This window comes from Choloepus didactylus, chromosome 3, assembly GCF_015220235.1.
Source record: "Choloepus didactylus isolate mChoDid1 chromosome 3, mChoDid1.pri, whole genome shotgun sequence".
In the NCBI taxonomy this organism is placed as follows: Eukaryota; Metazoa; Chordata; class Mammalia; order Pilosa; family Megalonychidae; genus Choloepus; species Choloepus didactylus.
This window is the reverse complement of record NC_051309.1, coordinates 118793458-118808825: the sequence shown is the minus strand read 5'-3', so window position 1 is coordinate 118808825 and position 15368 is coordinate 118793458. Positions and strand designations below refer to the sequence as shown.

At 37.0% G+C, this 15368-nt stretch overlaps 1 protein-coding gene across 1 annotated transcript in view; it reads left to right on the top strand.

The window, feature by feature from the left end:
* COL25A1 (collagen type XXV alpha 1 chain) overlaps positions 1-15368 on the top strand; it is a 504164-nt gene that overhangs the window by 373915 nt on the left and 114881 nt on the right. The window contains exons 8-9 of the mRNA XM_037830440.1: positions 13233-13304; positions 14037-14144. Of these exons, the coding sequence (XP_037686368.1) occupies positions 13233-13304; positions 14037-14144 (180 nt within the window). The remainder of the gene's footprint in view (positions 1-13232; positions 13305-14036; positions 14145-15368) is intronic.

Here is a 15368-nt window from a genome sequence, read left to right as displayed (position 1 = left end):
GTCAATCTTTTTGAAGTTTCATCTCAACTCTGTAATGTTTTGAAGCTTAATCTCAGAAGTATAAAATGACAAATTATTCTTCCTCCCTTCTGTTTTCCCTAATTGCTAACAACCATATCACAAAAGGAGAATGGTTGACAGTGCCTTATATGTAAATAAGTAAATAGTTCAATTTCTGTAATGATATGATAGGGATACATCTTGCCATTTCTTAGCCACATATGGGAGTCATAAAAGCTGTAGTTGATGAGGTGGTAGAACTGGTTACTTATCTGAGTATACCAGATGCCACCTGGTTTTTAAAAGTAAACTTTGTTCCTTATGGGTGCTGAAATTGGAGACTCATTGAAGAAAAAAAATTAGATCTATGGGATCCATCTGTATTTTGTAAACCAGGTTATTGCATTTAGATCTTAAGACATTAAAGAAAGATTCCTTTCTCTGGTCTTGGTGAATATAATACCATCACTTCATGTGTTCAAACACAGAACATTGTAATTCACAGGGTTTTTTTTCCTGTTTCTTTACTGCCCAATAAGGCAAACACTTCATCTTCTCTCTACTCAGTTGAAGGCCATGTCACTTTCTATGACAAGTTACTCTTTAGTCTTGACATTTTCAGATGGCTTATTATCACCCAAATGTTTGAAATTTGGAGTTACAAAAGGAAATTTGAGGTAAAAAGTTTGAATATTATCAGTGTAGTTACTTCAAGTAAGTTATATATGCAAATAAATATCACTGTTTAAACTAAATATAATCATTGTATTATGTGATATACTACCTAATATTAAAAATGTATTACATCATTAAATAACATCATCAACTACAACCAGGAAATTAAAACCAAAAAGTAAAATGTTCGTATTATGACTTCTAACATCCATGTCATTATAAACTTTAGATTTAATTTCACGGAAGTCAGGAAATTCTGTTCTGTGATTCCCAAAGAAGCCGTAACTCTCACATAGATTACAACAGCTTCTTTCATTAGGAGCTCAAATCATGGAGCTCCTCCGAGATGGATCCATCACTGTGGAATGTAGTACTTCCTTTTCAAAAAGGAATTACACCTTATTGTGCTCTTTTTCCTCCTAGAAGTACTGTATAACAATCATATTTTGAAGTTTTCAAATTAAGAATCAGTACTCTGAATGACAACGTATGATTGATGCAATGAGGACTTGTAATCCTTTCTTTGAATGCTAATGCAAGCAAATAAAGTTACTTCAACTGGGCTAACTATTATTTCATTCCTGACGCAAAGCCCTTATACAGTTGTCTTGCTTCTAAAAGCACAAAAAAGGTCTAGATCAGAGATCTTTAATGGCTGGTCTGTGGGCAATAGCCCATCCTCAAATCTATTTTTGTTTGGCCTATAAAATGTTTTAAAGTGAATCTGAATTAGTAGCAAACGTTTAAAATTTGACACATTCATTAAAAAAATTTCAATTTCTAGGCTTCTCTTGAAGCACATGAAGATGCAGCAGCACTAGTTCTTCTTTCCAATGTGGCAAAAATCACTTGGATGGTCATTGCTTTCTTTTAGCTCCAGCTTCACCCTCCTAGTTAGCCAACTGACCCCACTACCTTTTGTCTTAAACCAGCCTCCTTGTGTATGTTATCTGCCTGGTTTCTATAGTCACTTGAGTTCATTCCTTCTGTATAAATGACATCACATATAAAGTTAAGTTATGGGTTTTCCAAACCTGTCCCAAACTGCAATATTTCAGCCTCTTATGAAAATGTTCAAATTTCAGGGATGTTTTCAAGTTATGGACTCTATTTCAGTTTTGTGCGATTGAACAGACCCTAGGAAAAATTTAGGATATGGACTAAAGAGGCAAGCTATGTGTCCCCTAAAAAGATATATTGATGACCTAACCTACGTCAAAATATGACCTTATTTGGAAATAGGGTGATTGCAGGTATAATTAGGTAGGTTAATATGAGGTCATACTGGAGTAAGTAAGGAAGGATACCTGCCTGGTATCCTTATAAGCAGAGAAGGAACACAGACACAGAGAGCAGAACACCATGCGACGATAGAGACATTCAGGGGAGAAGGCCATATGAAGATGGAGGCAGATTTTGAAACCAAGGAGCACCAAGAGTTGCTGACCCACACAGAGGCTAGAAGAGGCAGGGAAGGATTTTCCTCTGCAGGTTTCAGGGGGAGCATGGCCCTGCTGACATTTTGATTTTGGACTTCCAGCCTCCAGAACAGTGAGAGAACAAGTGTGTATTGTTTTGAGCCACCCAGTTTGTGGAACTTTGTTAAAGTAATCCAGGGAATCTAACACAGGGGATGTAAGAGAATAGGACCAAATTAACCAGAGGTCGAAGGTACCTAGAACAGTACCTTTTGAAGTAACATTATTCTCTGGTGAGCTCTTCCAAGTTCCCTATTATCCTTTTGTTTCCTGGGTAACTTTTGAGGAGTTCAGTGATCCCAGAGGGCCATCAGGTCTTTACTGTGGGCTAAACTTTATTTATGGGGGATGGTAAATTTCAGAGATGGAATGGGATATGCAAGGATAACAGACACTGGGACTCAGCTCTTTTATGGGGAGGCTTCCAGCCATTTACAACTTCTGTTGGAAGAAGAGAAGAGTGTACCATCTAGAGAACATGGCAAAGAACTTTGGAGTCAATTGAATCTAACATTATACAAAGGGAATTTAGCAAATACCATTTAAGCCAGAACACTAAATGGAATTTGTAGGGAATAGCATACCAATTTGCTTTTTCTTCTGGAATGAAATATGCAAAAAAGAAAAGTTGAATTCTTCTCACAGGCTCCCTTCAGTAGAATATGTTCTGTCAGCTATTGAATCTCTTATCTTCTTGATGCTTTTCTTCTTTCCTGATCCATGTTATGTCTCCTCTCCCAGATTTGGACTTTTTCTTTTGAGAAAATGGATGGGTTTTTTTCAAATTGAAGTGAATTGTTGACCTGGCAACCTCAACTAAAGAACATGTTTTGTTTTCTAGAAGTATAGGTACAAAATATTATTGAATTGCACACTAGTGTAATATTGCACCAGCTCAAAAGATTCCTTAGGTAACAAAAGACTGTTTGGGCTCCACAATTCAGAATTTGTGTTTCAATTACAAATTGCATAAAATTCAGATGTGGTGGATCAGAAGTTTACTTTTGCTTTATTTTTTTTAAGAGGGAATTGTTAAGTAAATGAATGCAGCATTTACTAATCAAATTAATATTCTAAACATGACTTCTGGAGAATGTATTTTAATTACATAAAGGAACAAAATTTTCATAGGTCCCTTTTTGCATTTACTTGCAAGCATACATGCTAATTATAAATGTTATTAAATTTTCATTAAAGCAGTTAATAAAAGATATATACTAGATAACAGTTGATCAGGGTAGTTTTGCTTAAAATATAAACTTGAAATTATGAAAGTAAATTTATTTTTAATTATTATAAGCTAGTGTAAATTATAGCATTTTATAATTATAAATTCTAGTATAGTATATATATAATTATAGTATAGTGTACATAATAGTATAGTATATTATAGTATAGTATATATAATATAGCATATAAAATAGTATGCTATAATTATATGTATAGTATAGTATATATATATAATTACAGTAAATTATAGTATTTATATATATAATTTAGTTAGGACATTTCCAAGACTGCCCCTATGTTAACAAATTTTCTTGCTCAAAGCCAAATTCATTGCCTTCACTTCAAAATTTATTAATCTTTCTGCAATCTTTAATTCTGTTAAAGCATCTTTGTCATCAACTTTGGAAAAAGCCCACAATCCGCCCCCTTTTTTTTTAACAGTTTAATTCACTCACCATACAATCCATCCAAAGTGTACAATCAATGGCTTTTGGTGTAATCAGAGTTGTACATTCATCACCACAATCACCAGAATCCCTTCTGGAAACTTCAGAGCCAAATGTGTTTCAGAATGTAGAGTTTTTGAAATTAGAAAGTTGTTGTCATACGTACACTGCATATTGTCTATATGCAGTGTACCTGGAGCACACTGTACTGTGTACTGGAGCACACTGTACTCAAACTGTCATTATTTCTGCAGTAAACTTAACCATATTCACACTAAGTTCTTCTTAAGTCAATGTGCTTATGTCCATACGTGCCCACACATCTGTTCAAGTAAGTTTTTGCTACCAAATGAGTTTGCCACAAATTAGAAAAATCTTTGGTTAAACATATGAAAAAGTATTTTATTTTCAGAGACTTTGGATCATGGACTGTATCGTCCTCAAACCCACTTGTCCCACATCACCCTCATTCTGTAAAAACCTTAATGTCTCCCACTATCTATGTATAGAATGAAGCCTTCCTCCCCTTTAAGCATCATTCTTTCAAGGACTCCCACATTTATACTCTATCGACTTCTCCAGGCTCTTCCTTAAAAAGTATGTTCTCCATTCTAACCAAACTCAACTTACTAGAATTCCTTGAGCATATCCTCCACCTCTTTGGTCACTGTTTTTCAGACCGGAATACCTTCTTCCAGAGGCCCCAACTCCACACCCCACCTAATGTATCATTGTCCTATTCATCCTTCCTAGCTCACCTCAAATTCCACCTTTATAAGAGGAGCCTTTCTCCATTCCCCAGTCAGAATGTGCTTAAATAGCATACTGCTTGCACCTCTAATTAGAGCATCAATTCAGTATTGTCTCCATTTGAGTTGGTTTCCCTGTGATAGCTGTCCTCCCCAATAGTTTTAAACCCCTGCAGCTTCTTTCACTTGGCAGATACATGTTACGGTGGTTAGGTTTATGTGTCAACTTGACCAGGTGATGGTGTCCAGGTGTCTAGTCAAGGAAGCACTGGCTTAACTGTTACTGCAAGGACATTTGTGGCTGGTTAATAAACCAGAAGGCTGGTTTATTAAATCATCAGTCAATTGACTGCAGCTGTGACTGATTACATCAACAAAAAGGGTGTGTCTTACTCAATGAGAGAATTCAATCAGCTGGATTTAATCCAATCAGTTGAAAACTTTTAAGGAAGAAAGAGAGAACCTTGACTTCTTCGGCTAGCCAGCAAAGCATTTCCTGAGGAGTTCGTCGAACACGTTCAACGGAGTTGCCAGTTTGCTGCCTGCTCTACGCAATTTGGACTCGTGCATCCCCACAGTTATAAAATCTTATATTTACAGATATCTCTTGTTGATTCTGTTTCCCTAGAGAACCCTAATTAATACACATGTATGTAAGAGACTTTTTGTCACATGAAAGAATTAATGATTTAGTTAATTTTTCTCTTGCTCTCATCAATCTATGTCCCCCAGGAATCCTCCATCCCTACGTCACGGTCATTGCCCTTATCCTGACCTTCATCCAAACAGAGAAAAGGGTCTATGTGTCATGGGTGAGAACTTAGAACAAGACCTAATCTTGATATTCCAGGTATAGATGCACATGTCTTTGGAAAAGGAAAGTATGTTTTCCGCTTAGTGCCAGTATTCATCTTGATGATATTATTCAGGAAAGAAAGGTGTCAGTGCCTTTTAAGAGTGGCCAGGCGCCTCCGCCTAAAGGGCTTCTCCTATTCATTCTCAGGTCTCAGCTTAAACATCACTTCCTTGGGGAAGGTGGCCCTGAACAGCTGACCTGAGTTAGGCACTCTTTCTGTGTCCTCCCATAGCTTTCGTTTCATAACAGTCATCATACTAACTCATTGGGTGTGAGTCTCGATCCACACCTGAGGTAAGAAATACTACTTAATTTTCTATAACAACCTGATTTCAGAATCCGAGCCTGCATTCTTCTGAGCTAACCAAAGAAAAAAACATCTGTCTCCATGGAATTGCCACACTTCCCACCTCCTTTAGAACTCTGTCTCGCTTCTGGGCTCTTCTGTAGTATCACATTTTGGGGTTGTGAACTGGGGAGCCACCTGGTCTTTGGTCATCAGTCCACGTGGTGATTGTATCTGTGTGGCAGGGAATCTTTCTGCTAGTTCTGTGCCATGCTTTAAGCAGGGGAATTTTCTGTAAGGCTGTCCAAGTCCCTGTCTTTCTGGGCAGGTCACATCACCAAGTGCTGTTGGGAAGCAGGGCTTAGGCCCCCTTCTGCTCTTGAGGACCACAGATATGCCTTTCTAGATATTTTTGGTTTCTGGAAATGTTGGTGGACAGGTTTTGTTTCCCACCCTGCCTCGGACCTCCTCTGAGGCAGTAAGCAGAGGGCCAGATAAGAGCTTGATTGGGGGGTCAAAGGAAATTGAAAAACACAGGTGAAAAAGAGTATACACAAATATCTCAAAAGATATCCCAGCCACATTAGTAATTGCTTGTTTAATTTCTGCCTTTCTTGTTTTATTCTAAGGTCTCTGAAGCCTAGGACGAGGTCTATCTTGTTTACCTCTCTAATCTCAGTGTCTGAATGTTGCTGTGTCTATAGTAGGATCTTAATAAATTCTTACTAAATGAATGAATGAGAATGAAATTCAGCGGTAGTGATTTGTGGGAAGTCTAATGGTGAAGAGGGTAGTTTCTGGAAACAGATGGCCAGGGTGTGAATCTCAGCTCTTCTGTCTACAGTTAGGTGAGCAAAACCCCTATCCTCTCCGTGTTCCATCTCCTCATCTGCCAAATGATTGTTGTGAGGATTAAAAAAGTTAATATTTACAAAGCTCTTAGATAAATTGCTGGCACACGGTATTATATGATATTGACCACTATTATCATCATCACCATTATTATTATTATTTACTAAGAAACCTTTAAACACAACTGCTTTCCTGATGTTCAGTTAGCAAAAATAAATCTGATCCAATTACAACAATGTTTATATAAACAAAATTGCTACACTTTTAGTTAATGTACATCCTGCTAGACCTCAGGGTGGTTTTATATTTTCCCCAATATCCTAAGTGTCTACAATTCTCTTGCTTCCTCAGGGTAATTCAGTGCTTCTTCTGAAATCCTACCTCTTTTCAGGGGATCTCATCTTTTGTTGGCCTTTCTTAGTGGCATGTCTTTAGAAAACACTTTACAACCACCTTTGGAATCCCTTATTAGATACTATATAAAAACTAGAGTCTTCCACGCTATGAGTGTAGTTTATACAATTTTCCTTGTACTTTACACTTGCGACTGTTGAGACTTAACTTCCTTTTTCTGCCTACTCAGATCTTTTGCAGTTTGTCTTCGCCATTTTTGTGATCATAGTATTTAATGACATTTGTCAAAGTAGAAATTGTATTCGTTTCTTTGTCTTCCAGATAATTTGTAAATTCATATTTATAACTTACAGATAAAAATATAATTCCTGGGGTGACTTGGGTTAATGTTTAGGATAGAAGATAATAGAATGGATCTTAGACTATCTATAAAAAAAGAAAAATTAGCCTTTTGAGCCAGATATTACCTTCAACTACTGAAGGCTGGTTTTCCCCATAATTAATACATCCATAAAGCAGTCTTTTTAGTCACTTTTAAATTCTGATTTTCATAAGCACCAATTCTCATATTATTTGGTTGTTCAGAGAATCCTTTAGCTATTTAGCTTCATATAGTTGAATTTTTTATTCATACAAAGAGATTATACTATCCACTGCAATATGGGATGATTTAGCAGCAAATTTCTTTCTCTTGATTTCTTTCTTTCCTTATTTGCCCTTCCAACAATTCCTGTTGCTACATTAACATTATTTTACCTAAATACTTTTGCATTCTATTATAATATTCCCCATCTGGTATCTCTTAGGTAGAAAGAATTTTATCAACTTATAGGAATATTTATCTGCATTTATGCTGCACACGTGGCAGCCCCATTTAATGGCTGTGTTGTAATGCATGATATATATGTTGGGCAAACAGAAACGTGATACTATTTATATTACAGAGAAACTCTGATATTTTAATTTCTCAGCGTAACATTATCTTCTAATATGATTTGCTACAGTGGCCCATTGACCACCTTTGTGGTAAAAGTAATTGTTTTCTAATTCCTCCATACTTCCACATGCTCAGGTACACACCCTTGTGCTTACCAATAAACATCCATCAGCAGGATGCATTGGCTATTGTTAACCTGTTCTTACTATAGGGCATTTATGTGCATTTATAAAGCATAATTGATGATACTATAAACAGAGACGTATGTGTGTCTATCATTTGAGTCATTTGCCTGTTGAGAATTTTTGTGAGAAGGGCCAGCATTCTCTCTGCTTATACAGCTACTCTTTTTTAACCTTTTTTGTAGTTGCCTCTTTCTCTGCTCATCTCTTCAGTATGTCTTTCCTAGGGTTCTTGCCTGGGGTGGTTTCACTCTACAACCTCCCTGGGTAATGTCACCCAGCCTTGTGACTCACACGTCCCACCTTTCTTCTGCTTTATATGTACATCCAACTATCACTCCTTGGCTGCCCACAGGCACTTCAAGGTCAACAAGTCCCTAATGGAATTTGTCATCCATAAACACCTATCCCACCCCCAGAAAACCCACACTTCCTCCGGTGTTCCCTCTTCTTTCCTTCCATTGTTCAGGCTAGAGACCTAGGACAATTTTCTAACTCTCATTCCCACTTACATCCTCAGCCAAACTACAAGATCTGCAAATTCTGTCTCCTTGATATCATTCGAAACTCTGTTTGTCCCTCTCCTAGCTCCAGCACACAATCCCTCCACTTGACTTTTGTAATGTTTTGAGGCTAGGAAAAGTCCAAAATCAAGGCATCAGCAAAGCAATGCTTTCTCCTCAAAGATTGTGGCATTCAGTGGCTAGCTGCTAGCAATCCCTGGTCCTTGACTTTTCCATCATATGGCAATGCACATAGTGGTATCTTCTCCTTTCCCTTCTACTGCTCCCCATGTCTCCTCTTCTGTGTCTAGTTATCTTTGCTTATAAGGACTTCAGCCATATTGGATTAAGCCCCACCCTCATTCAGTTTGGGCACACCTTAACTGATAACATCTTCCAAGGTTCTAATGACAAGTAGGTTCAACCCACAGGATAAGAGGTTGAGATCTGAACATGATTCAATCTCCAACACTCTGTGGACTAGGGTCTTGCCCACCCATTAAATCCCAGAGCCTAACACAGAAGGAACTGCTGCACAGAAGGAGCTCAATAAATGCTTTTTAAATCTTTTTGAACATTAGTCATTGTTTAAGCTTTCTAATATTTAAACTATAAAACAAGTAGAAGGAAATTATAAACACATACATTGCATAATAAGGAAATCTGGAATTTGAAGTCCTAGATTAGATTTCTGTTTCTATTGTTGTCTTATTAAATGCCTCTGACAAAACACAAAATTTTCTCCTGGTAATGTAATCATATAACACTCATCATTACTAAGCACACAATAAAAATGACATCATCTTGAATTTATGACTTGTAAGGAGTTAGAAACATTTATTATGAATTATTTATTTATTCAGCATCCCTTTGGGGTAGGCTTGCATCTTTCCTTCTAGAAGGTAATGAAGAGAGATACAGCCCCTCCAGTAACGATGTTAAAACAGAGGTTCTGTGATGGTTGCCCATTTCACAGAATGTCATGAAAATTCATGAAGTTTTCTTGGTCTTTGTGCTCTTAAGAGGAAAATGAGTTTTATCAGGTAGTTTTACACTCTTGTAATCAAATTTCTCAAGAATCCATGATATTTGAAAATACTTACAAATTATTTCATATTTCAAGTTATTCCTGGACTCTTTCTCCATGTTTTTTCTGGAGACACATATTTTTTTTTTTCCACACCCACTCAAACCATCTGTGTACCAGGCAAGTTTTCTGAGATGTAAAACCAGATGAAATATGTCCGTTCCATTTATTTAAAAAGGATTATGAGTAATGATACTGGGGGGGGGGGGGATGGCATAGTTAGTGACAAAGTGTGTTCTCTTTGTAAACATCTAGAGAAGCCTAGGAATTATAGTCACACAAAGCCATGACCTAAAAACAACTCTTTGCCACCAGTGCTTTTCAAACTTATCCTCCACAGGACCCCTGCAGGAAGCAGAGGGTCAGCACCTACCTGTGATCTGGAGGTATCCCTGTGAGAAGGGGTTTTCTAACACCGTCAAATGGTCAGTGAAAATGTATATGCAAATTTTGCATTCTACCCAATTATAGTTGTTTTACATAAAAATATTTAAAGTTATTTACCATTTAATTAAAATGGATTTTTAGGATGATGTAACTATTTACTCTTCTCTTTTAAACACTCCCTTGGATACTGATAACTCTGAGGGTTAATGTTAGCCCAGTTTGAAAAGCATAAGCCATGGAATTTTTGTTAGTGTTTAAGAGAATTCTTCCACATGTGCCTTTTTCACTTTGCTACTGTACATTCCTGGGGTCCTCTTGCCTGGCTCATTAATGATATCTTTAAAATGTAGCTTAAAAAAAAAACCTAAACAAATAAATTTTTTAAAATACAAAATGTAGCTTTAAGCACCTAATTGGGGGCATCTCCACAGTAAATGTGATTGAGGGATATAAAATCAAGTTCCTCAAATAAAGATTTTCTGTTTGAGGAAAAGGATCTGTCTAAGATGAGAATTACCTAAGCAGGGAAGATATCATTAACGCTAGAAACCAAACTAAGAAGTCATAAAACTTAATGTTTTTTTTGGGTGTGTGTCTGTGCAAGCATTTAGAAAATATAAACTGGTCATATTCAGATATGATACAAGAAATGACTTATTTATATATTCAAATTTCAAAACCTTTATAAGGCATACCATGTGTGCTGTTACAAGGTTTTAATTTTAAATTATTTTTGTTAGATAATCCCGTTTAAAGTGACAATATGATTTATCACCACTAATCAAGATTCTGATCCCTCATTGACTTCTTGTTGGTGTCTGTTTTTGTTCTTTGTTACATAAATATGAGGTTTATATATAAAATTCTGACTGTGTAATATAGGGCTAATGAATCACAGATGGAAAGATGCTGGCACATGACCATCTAATAACATTTTAAACTCATATTCCATAGTAAAACAAAAGCAAATTGTACACATCTGTTTTCCAAATTGCAGCATTTCTGAATTTGTGTGCAGTCTGTGTTTAAAGGACTTTTGCTTAGGGAGAAGAAAAAGAGGATACAGGTCACCTCGAAACTCCCCAGCCACATAACAGCCTTATCAGAAAGGATTTGGCAAAAGGAATGAGATTTCCTCTGCTTTGCTTCCAGAGAAGTCCTAGCTCTAAAGAAGGAGACACACAGGCCTTAAGACTGAGACATGTATTCATACTACAAGCGAAATTTCATTGGCTCTCTTAAAAAGAAAACTGTATCCCTAATATGGAAGAAATAGGGAGAAATAGATCCTCAAACCTAATAAAATTTGAAGCCTAGAAACTTTCTGGGCTTTCCTGGGTGAGAGATATCCTCAAAATAGATTTGGATGGGAAGAGAGGAGGTGGAAAGGTAGAAAGGAAGCATGCAAACTCGAGGCCATGAAGTGCTGTGGTTGTTGTTTATTTTATTTTTATGATAAACATGTTCTGTGATAAAAAGAAAAGATATGAAATAAAAGGCTCCAATTTCACGTGTTATTGGAAAAGAAATAGAACAAAGGCGAAATTTCTCTCTCAGAGCTACACAATTGATAATGCCTGTGAGGATACGTTAGAACAAGTCCTTGAAGTACAAGTCTCTAAAACATCTCTCTCCCACCCTCTCTCATTGGTTAAAGAATCCAAAACCACTTTTCTGCTCTAAGTGGTTGTGTGAACCGTCGTGTTCTTTTGGAAGAGTTATGTGACAGAAGTGACCATAAATCTCCCTGATGTGAAACATTCATGTTGTAAGAGAGATTTCCAGCCACCACCTCTGCAGGAATTCCTGAAACAGGAGAGAACCAAGAATCATCATATGACTTGAGAGAGAAATTTTGATATGTGGGTGGTAAAGCTATATTTTGTAAGGCTTACAGCATTTATTCTGAGTAAAACTTCTAATCAGACAGCAATATTCTGTTCAGTGTTGTCACCCCAAAAGGAATTAATACCCGTATTGTATGTCCTGAGTTGTAGAGCAAACAGAATATCATGGAGGGAAAATTCAGTGTTGTTTTCTTAACAGTTCATGTGATTATCTCCATTTTGTGCTAACACTTTGTACGTTAAGATTCCAGAAATGTTCAGAGTGGCAGGTTCTTTACCCCAGTGTATACACTGATCCCACTGCACCTGCCCGAAGGGACAGGGACAACGAATTCTCAAACTCTCCATTCCCTTTAAGGAATGATTTACTTGTCTGATTTTGTTTATTGTGTGTCCAACAAGGCAAGGTTTAGAACAGGGATAGGGAGACGTGAAGTACTTGCTTGTTTTGTTTGTCCACCAGTGAAATGTCTGTGTGACGTTTTGTGTCGTGTTGTTTTGGTGCTGTGCTGTGTCCATAGGGCCCTCCAGGCTTCCCCACAGTGGCTGCTCTGCACAGTAATCAGATCCTCACCGTCAAGGTTTGTGGTTGTTACCTATGCCTGCTCAGTCAGAGTCTGCAATCAGCATAAGAGTGAGCAAGAACGGTTAAATTGGCTGGCCAAGTTCAGTTGCTTCACCTCATCATACACTTAAAGTTATTGGTACCTGGGACCTCATCTATGTCAATGAGGTCAAATATAAATTAAGAAGGTGTATGTTGAGCATGCATACGAGTAAGATATTGAGGTTGAGCAGGTGCAATGAAGAGAGGCAGTGGGCATAAATATCTAGGACTAACTATGCTACGCCTCGATGGTTTAATTTGCATGCATTTCAATGCTCTGTGATATTTTTCAGTCAGTTAAATAATCTTAAGACTCTGGACTTCATGCATCATTAAAATGGCAGTTGGATTCATGCCACAGTGTGCTGGTTGCAAAGTCTGATGGTAATTGAACTGGTGCTTTGTCTCTGGACTTTCTGCTCAGAGTGCAGAATGCGGAGTTACTTCAGTTTACCTGGCTCTGGAACTATACTACATTAAAAAAGATCCAACATCCAAAACAAAGGAATGATGGAGTACAAAAAAGGATTCATTTCTAATTAAAAATCTCATCTTACTATCCTGTTTCAGGATTATAACTTCTTTCAAGAAAAGCCAGAGGGTCTGATGTTAGACACAAGTGCCAGTTCTATTTTGTTTAATGATTATTATGAGTCTAATGTGTATATCTTTATTTCTTTCTTGGGGCCTTCTGATGTCTATTCTTCAACTCTCTCAACTCTGAACTTCAACCTTTGACCTCACCTGATTGATCAGATGGTGTTTCCTAAAATCAATCATGGGTTTCTCTCTGCTGATCAGCAGCTCATTAAACGCCGCCTGATTAAGGTAGTGCTTATTCTTGCTGAATCTAATTTCTTCTTTATATTCAGTTATTACTCTGTATACTGTTGCTTTATTATTATCCCTTAGGCATGGGAGAGGGGTATATTTATTTATCTGGAAATATTCTAGAACAAAATTATGAACAATGAGCTGCATTTCTATGAAATTTTATGAATACCAAGGTAAAAAGATATAGAAAGACTTATTTTTTATTAATTAAAAAATAAAACAACCTAAGTTGGATCCAGTAATAAATCTAGTTTCCAAGCTCTCCAGCTTTGGTAATTTATAAATTCTTACATAGTATTCTTACAGGAGCCTCGCATGCTTAATTTTATAGGCTATCAAAAGGTAAGCAAATTTGTTCAACTATAAATACAGCCATTTTATTAAGCAAGATGAGTATAACTGATGGAGCTTTGTCAAGGATAAAGCTATGCAAAAAGTTTGTACAAGCTCTGAATGTAGTTGTAACATACACACTATTTCCCAGAGCTGAGTGCTTGGTTCCTGAACTACTTTGATTTTAACAGCATCTAGTCAGCTCACTCAGCATGAGTATTTATTTGCTCCCTGCTGGCAGGCAAATTGCCCACAGACTTCATGTTTCTGGTTGCTCTGGTTCTTTTCACCGTGCAAAGGTGGATTAGATAATACAAATTTAAAGTGTTGAAACAAAGACCTGGGTATTTGTCTTTTATGGTCATTGTGAGTGTGTTCCCTTCTCCGTTGTAGGGTGACCAAGGACAGACAGGCCCTCCAGGCCCTCCAGGACCTCCAGGCCCAAGAGGTCCTCCTGGGGACACAGGGAAAGATGGCCCCCGTGGAATGCCCGGAGTGCCTGTGAGTTGCTTTTTGAAATCAGTTGTTCTCACAGGTTTTGTTTTGTTTTTAAGTGCTAACAACTGGGATAGAGTAGGGTGGAGAGGGGCCACAGGGTTAGGAATTGAGTGGGGTGGGTTGAGACAAGGTGGGGATAGAAAATCCCTAAGCAGGGCAGGGCTGTGGGGTGTCCCAGCCCCAGCTGCTTCACCACCCAGTCAGTGGGGATCCCACGCAAACCACAGAGACCTGGAGACAGCTGCTCAACTGGTTTTCAGGTAAGCTTCCAGACGTTTCTGATTGGAGATGCCTGCTAGGTGGGAGATTAATAACAATTTCCAAAGGGTCAACAGCAGAGACAATGAAGTTCCATATTATATATGGACAGTAAACGAGGTGTAACTTTCTAGTATTTAATTCTTTATAAATAATTTGACTGAAAAAATTGATAACTAATGGTTAAACCATCAGACAGTATTGTTCGAATATCGTTTGTTCTTTGTATGTGAGTCATATTAATAGAAATGATTTAAAAGTGATCTCAGTATTTAGTTATTAAGATTGGTCAATTGTCAATAATAAAGTGGTATAGTACACTACAGATAAATGGTTTGGCTTGGTAAAAAACAGCCCAGCATTTACAAATAATATGTGGAAAAGGCCAAGCAGTTTTTAATTTATATTATGACTTTATAACTTGAAATTCAGTTTTACTGCTAAATTATGTTATTTATTTAACTTACTGCTTTAACTTAAATTACTTTCAATAGTGTTTTCATAGTACAAAGTAATAATGAAAGTATCTCACAAAGAAAATTTGGAAAATAAAGACAATCAAAAAGAAGAAACAAAAAATCAGCCAGTCATTAATGTTCTGGTATATTTCCTTCCAATTTTAGGTGCATACATTTATATATTTTTTTCCAGGAGGCAGTCTTTGTAAGAGTATGTGAAAAAGTTTTTTGAGACAACCTTCATAAGCCCCATTTCCCTTTCTGAAAGCAGCTGTAAATTTGCTCATATAAAATGAGGAACTGACTTTCAGCATAAGATTTCTGGTTGTTAGGACTGCTTTCAGTGAACCAAGGGAGGTAGTGATTGGCTTATTCCTAAAATTGTTTTCTAATGTCTCACCGTTTCTAGTGATGATAAACCAACAAATAGAGAGATCAATACCTTTAGGGGCATTTAAAGATGAAGGGCTCTTCAAATAAGAAAAGTAGTTGAAATCATTTTTGTGATACA